This window comes from Lupinus angustifolius, chromosome LG06 (assembly GCF_001865875.1).
Source record: "Lupinus angustifolius cultivar Tanjil chromosome LG06, LupAngTanjil_v1.0, whole genome shotgun sequence".
NCBI lineage: Eukaryota > Viridiplantae > Streptophyta > Magnoliopsida > Fabales > Fabaceae > Lupinus > Lupinus angustifolius.
Genome location: NC_032014.1, coordinates 23950487 through 23957096, shown reverse-complemented (window position 1 = coordinate 23957096; position 6610 = coordinate 23950487). Strand labels below are relative to the sequence as shown.

The 6610-nt window shown below is 34.6% G+C and overlaps 1 protein-coding gene across 1 annotated transcript; it reads left to right on the top strand.

The window, feature by feature from the left end:
- LOC109350293 lies at positions 2265 to 5522 on the top strand. The gene is made up of 2 exons (XM_019591502.1): positions 2265 to 4281; positions 5054 to 5522. The coding sequence occupies exons 1-2, from the start codon at positions 2446 to 2448 to the stop codon at positions 5162 to 5164; spliced, it is 1947 nt and encodes a 648-aa protein (XP_019447047.1). The 5' UTR covers positions 2265 to 2445; the 3' UTR covers positions 5165 to 5522.

The window sequence follows — 6610 nt, the reverse complement described above, 5'->3', positions numbered from 1 at the left end:
TAGATATTACACTCTTGGAAAAAATCCAATTCACTCACTCATTTCACTCACCCATTCCACTATGAGTGTAACCGGTTTCAGTTTAAACCGTGAAACCGATGGAACCAAATCGAACCAAACTGTGAAATGTGGTTCGTTTTGGTTTCACGGTTTGGTTCAGTTATTTTTTTAAGGAACCATTTCTGTTCGGTTCGGTTTATGGTTTTAGAAAATTAGGAATCGGTGAAACCGAACCGCATATTAAAAAAATAGATCCTATGGAATGATATTTGTATGAATTGTAATGTTATATATGTTAGTAAATTGTTATCATGTTAGTATTATATATGTTATTCTTTACTAAATTGTTTTTAAGTGTCTTGACCATTTGTAACATATCTTTCAACTTTTATGGTATTGAATTTGAAACTAACATATACCATATATTATTATACATGTATTGTTATATGTGTTACTAATTATGAATTGCAAGGTTATATATGTAATTAAGATTATATTTTACTAATTTATATAATATATATATATATATATATGTGTGTGTGAAAACTCGTTTTTCTTCATAAATTATATAATTGTTATATATATGTTACTAACAAATCATTATGAGTTTCAATTTTTTTACTCATTTATATATGATTTATAATTTTTTATAATAATAGTAGTAGTTTTTTTCCTTTCGTGGACAAACAAAATCTCTTTTAATACATTTTAAACTTTCAATTGATCTAAGATTTTTTATAAAAACTAATTGGAAAAATCGTGAAACCAAAACGAACTGAACCATTCAAGAGCGATTCGGTTCGTATAGTTAAATTTGCGATTAATTGAGTGGAACGAAACCATATATTTTTGTTCAATCCGGTCACTAAAGTGCATCAAAAACCGAACACCCCTGCATTCCACTCACCACTCCATGATCTCATTACACGACCAAGTTCACTCCACCTTCTCAAACCCATCTCACTTCCATTTAACCTTCTACCTTCCATTTCACTCCTCACTCACTCATCCAACACTGTAACCTCACATATTTCAAATTCATCTCACACGACACGGCCACACCTCATAAATTTCTCACTCCTCATCTTACACAGCTGATTCACCTTCCCCATTATGCCATAGTGCATCCAATACCTACACCAAACTAACAACTTAGAAGGCATAAGAAGTCGTGGAAGTAAAGGCAACAAAGGAAGCTCATTTCTACATATTGTTTTGCTACTTTTTAAATCCAAAGTTAGAGTTTTGATATGAAGACCACTCTTTATAAATCTGAAGAAAATATAATCATTCCAGTTTCTTTCTGTTTCATTCTCTCTACTTGATTGATTTATCTGCCTCTTTCTCTTTCTTTAGTTTTTCTATTTTTTTTAAGGGCTTGAAGGAGATAAGGATCATGCTCTAATTGCTAAACGATTCTCTATTAATAAACAAAAATTCTCGCTCCTAGCAGCACCAATATTTATGGACGGTGCTTTTGTCACAGGCCACCGCTGGAACGCTCAAGAGGTTTCAAGCCAAAAACATTTACAATATAGTGATATAATCATCTCCCACTTTTTTTTGCAGGTATAAGATTCAAACTTTGGAGATTTTTTTTAATTGAGAAGTAGACATGTATCAACCACCTGTCAGTAGGTATTAACAAAATCTAACACAATTAAAAGAATTTATTAAGGATGATGTAAAAGTTTCTATAAATCTATAAAAGAAAGTAGCTAACTTTATACTTAAAAGTTCATTTTTATTTTCCGTATGACACTTTATTCTTTTGACATGTCTACGTTAATTTTATGCAAAATGATTCATGTTGGGAGATTTATTGAATTTCTGGATAATGTCCAAACTCAGCCAAATGGAAATGTAGATGTAATAAGCTAAGAGTGTCATAATATCTGTGCGTCATCAATATATATATTTATATACAATTAATATATCATGTATTAATTATTGTATTATTTTATTGAAAAATTTAATAATAATAAATAATATATAATACAGTAATAAAATATAAAATTTATATACTGTAATACATATTTTGTTATAAGCTTCGGCCCAATAAAAAGGAATAATGTTATATTATCTTGTTCAATCTTCATACAACTTATCACATTTATAAGAAATTGAGATTTGAAACTTGTAAACTAATAACTAATGAACAAAATATTATTTTGTAATATACATTATTTTCTATAAATATAAGGATTTGTAGGAATATTTAATAGATTATACAATAAAAAACATCCTAAAAAAGAAAACACAAAAAATGAAACCAATACTCACCTTCCTCTATCAGAGTCAAAACTCAAAACCAAAGAACCAACACCTCACAGTTATTACAGTTTACTTTCCTTTGTCTGTCTACTACGCTTCTGCCAACTCAGGATTTGAAAATTCTGAACAACCTCAATTACCTCATCTCTCTCTCTTCTCTGTTGCATCATCATGGAATTGGTTCCTTATTCCGACTCAAACTCCGCTTCTCCAGCGTGGCAAGACATGTTCCGATCCGCATCAACCCGAAAACCCGCGTCAGCCCCACACACCCACGCGCCACCCAAACCTCCTTCCCCCACCGACCCAGATGACACAATCACATTTTCCGGCGATCCCCAAGTCCGACTCGCCCTCTACATAGCTATGGCACATGCCGGCGTAGCCTTCACAATCTTCATCCTTTTCACTGCAACGAAGCTTCTAGAAGCTTACCTTAGACCCCTTCAATGGGCAGTGCTATGTTCTATCCCCTTGAGGAATATTCAACAAACCCTTTTCTGTTTTTGGTCTGAACCTCTCAGACTTGGTCTCACTGAAACCCTTCTCGCTGTGCCTGTTTCTGTTTTCAGAGTCTTTGTTGGTACCCTTGTTGAGGTTCGTGAAGCTGTTTTGAGGGTTCTTCTTAGGAAACCAAGAAAGCGTAGTGAAAGTCTAAGGAAAAAACGTAGTGGGTTTTCTAAGATGCTTCGTTTGCTTGTGTCTTTTGGGATTCTCATTGTTGCATATGAGAGGCTTGGTTGGGTTGGAGCATTGTCATTGTTGGGCTTAGGATTTGTGTTTAGTGCTAAGAATGTTGATTCTACTATGTCTACTTTGTCTTCTTTTAGGAGTTATAGTTTTAAAAGGAGTGCAATTAGTGCTTTTTTCACTAGAGGGGTGTTGAAGAGGTTGAAGACTATTATTGCTGTTGGGTTAATTGTTGGTATGATTGTTGGATTTTTGTTTGGTTTGATATTTTTTTCTTATAAGATTGGTGTTGAAGGGAAAGATGCTATGATTTCTTTGAAGTCACACGTTGAAGAGAGCAACTATGCTGAGAGGATTGGTATCAAGAAGTGGATGGATGAGAATGATGTTGCTGGGACCGTCGATAGTTACACAACAAAGTTCTATGAGACTGTGTCTGTTCAGATTGATGGGTTGGCTGTGCAGTATAATATGACTGAGTTTGTTACAGGGATTAAGCATTTTGTGATAGCTACTCCTGGTAACAACTCTTCCGCGCCTTCAAAAGATTTGATGACCCCCTCACCGTATACGGAAAAGGTCTTGAGTTTGAAAAGCCGGGTTAGGAACCGAGAATGGGGTCAGATTTATGCAGAGCTTGATTCGCTTTTCCGTGAATTTGTGATCACTCGTGAGGATTTGGTTGAGAAGGCAAAAGGGTTTGCGATTAAAGGAATTGATGTTGCTCGTGGTGTTTTTGCTAGTAGTAGAACTGTGCTTGGAAGCAGTGCAAAATTTATGTTCTCCATTGCGAATTCCATAATCTCTGGAGCTGCTGAGGTCTTCAATTTTGTGTCTCAGTCAATGGTGTTTATCTGGGTTTTGTATTATCTTATCACATCAGAGTCTGGTGGAGTAACTGAACAAGTGATGTGCATGCTTCCAATTTCGCAATCTGCTAGGATCCGATGTGTTGATGTTTTGGATAAAGCTATTTCAGGAGTTCTTTTGGCCACTGCTGAAATTGCATTTTTCCAAGGATGTGTCACTTGGCTTTTATTTAGGTTATCCAAAATACATTTCGTGTACATGTCAACTGTCCTTGCCTTTATCAGTCCTCTGCTTCCAATATTTCCATCTTGGCTTGCAACAATTCCAGCAGCTATGCAGCTAGTTCTGGAAGGTAGGTACATTGTGGCCATTGTCTTGTCTGTTACTCACCTTTTCCTCATGGATTACGGGTCATCCGAAATTCTGGAAGATGTGCCTGGGAATAGTGCTTATCTTACTGGGCTCAGCATCATTGGGGGAATGACATTGTTCCCGTCTGCTCTAGAGGTAAAATTTTACCATCCATGATTTGATTCCATGTGATTATCATTGTCTCACTCTTGATGCATAATTTTTTAGCTGAATTTAAGGTTCCAACCCATATTGTTTCAGCATATAACAGTTTACTAATCTCTGTAATTTAGGCATTTTATGTTTGTAAGACTACTTCACTTGTGTCGCTTGATTTTTGTTAAATTTCTATTTTGAGCTTTTAAATGTCACTGCTATTTCTAGGTTCATGTGGTCTTTTCTGAACTAGACTTATGTTATAGATTAAAAATTAACGAATCTTTGTAAGTTAGGCATTTTATGTCAACTTTCTTCTCTTGGAAAATTCTTGTTTTCGAAATTGAAGAACAATTTACTTTCATAACTTGTTTTAGTCAATTTTTTCTAATTCCGAGCTTTGAAATGTGACTACTAATACTAGGTTCACGTGATCGTTTCTAAACTAGACATATGTGGTTATGTTGGCTACTTTTGTAAATAATGTGCCCCGGTGTTTGGGATACAATGAACTGCTCAAGTAACTACTTGAGATTAGCAGCTATATTGCCTTGCCTTTCTTTTCAATTTTGTTTTTGTGTGTTTGTTGGGAGCCAAAAGAAGCAGCGCACCTATCAACATCTGCCCTGCAGTTTCCGGCAAAATATTAATTTCAATGTTCTAATGGTTTCATTTTGATGTTTGATTCAGTCTATACAGAACTTGTATATATGCACTTTTCTTGTATCCCATGACATTGTTACATTGACTAAAGAGCTTCGTTGTTCTGCAGGGGGCTATTATGGGGCCATTGATAACTACAGTTATGATTGCTCTGAAGGATTTGTATACCGAATTTGTTTTGGAAGAACCGAAGGGCAGTTCCAAACAGAAAGCAAGCTAAGCCTATATCTGTATCTATAGTATTTATTTGCAGTTAAAGTGTTCTGCTACTGCATTACTCCTTGCCTTTTTATTAGTGGAGTTTACATGTACATTTGTGATTTTGCTCATTGTGTTATTATTATTATGTTTCTCTTTATCATTTTATTCTTTTTACCTCTTCTTTTTATCCATTTTAGTGGTCATCAAATATTTTCATTTGGTGGCAGTGTTTGATAGTTGTAAATTCGAACATGTACTTCGTTCTTGTACCAATTTCTCTTATTCATTGTACCCAAAGAACAGAAAGAAAACTCAAGTAAGCATGTGTTTCATACTTTGATGTATAATTTACCTTCAATTTTCTTGGATTTAGCCAATTAGATTATTTTCACTAACATCATTATTTCAATTACTTATGTGCACTAATTAGCAATTGAACCAAGTTAAGGAGATAAAGATACACTTACAGTTACAGATCATAAAGCCAGAACTTTCCACTTGCCCGGAAAAAATGTCCATTGAATATGCAATGTTCCTAACCTATTTTTGAAATTAAATTTGTATAAACATTTGGAAAAGAATCAGTCTGTTCATGACATGAAAGAATAAATAAGAAGAGCAGAAACATGTAGTTATAGGATAGAGTTAGCATTCATTAGTTATAAGTTAGCATTCACTAGTTATAAGTTAGCATTCACATTCATGATGTAGGCTTCAACATGTATGCATTTGAATTTTATTAAAGGAACATGTCTGTCAAGAATTCAATAATAAATGTAGGTATACATCCCCTTCTGCTGCAGATTCACAAGGTTTTTTGCTTTGAGCTCTTGCTCTTGTTGTTCATCCACAAACACATGGAACAATTGTTATTGTTATAAGTGGCAACATCTAGGGAAGTAAGCTGCAAACGTAGACACATCCATGACCGAACAACTCGAGCCACCAATTTGTAATCAGCATGTCAGTACTCAAAGTAAATTTCATTTTTGAGGAGATGGTATGTAGATGGTGAATGATTGCATTTTGGTGATGATATATCTAGGGTGTACTATCAGATTTTGGTTATGTTTTGTTTCTGTGTGGCTGCCAAAATTTTGATTCCTCCATATTTGCAATGAGGATGTAGTTATAGTTGTTTTGTTGCAGGCCACTAATTTGTTTTCTGTTTTAGTTTACAGGTGTATAGTTATGTTTAGGCTGGTCTCAATAGGGAGCACATCTTCTGTCCCAAAAAGTGTGTCACTCAATGTGTTAATTGCTATGATTGGTTTGAAAAATACTTAGTTATTAAACAAGATGTGCTCCCCTCGGTATACTATTTGTATCTTTGTTGAGACAGCTATTGGTGTTTGTATTTCTCATCTAGCTTTGTGCACATGATTAGGTGGGTACTCTTCATCCCACCCATTTTCAAAAGGTGGGAAATGTATATTGTTTGATGATATAGCTAGATCTTAGCAAT

What these genes read in the sequence shown, in the direction of transcription:
- LOC109350293 (XM_019591502.1), top strand. Translation starts at nt 2,446, where the DNA reads ATGGAATTGGTTCCTTATTCCGACTCAAACTCCGCTTCTCCAGCGTGG. An exon ending in TGTTCCCGTCTGCTCTAGAG is followed by an intron (nt 4,282 to 5,053) that starts GTAAAATTTTAC and finishes GTTGTTCTGCAG; the next exon opens with GGGGCTATTATGGGGCCATT.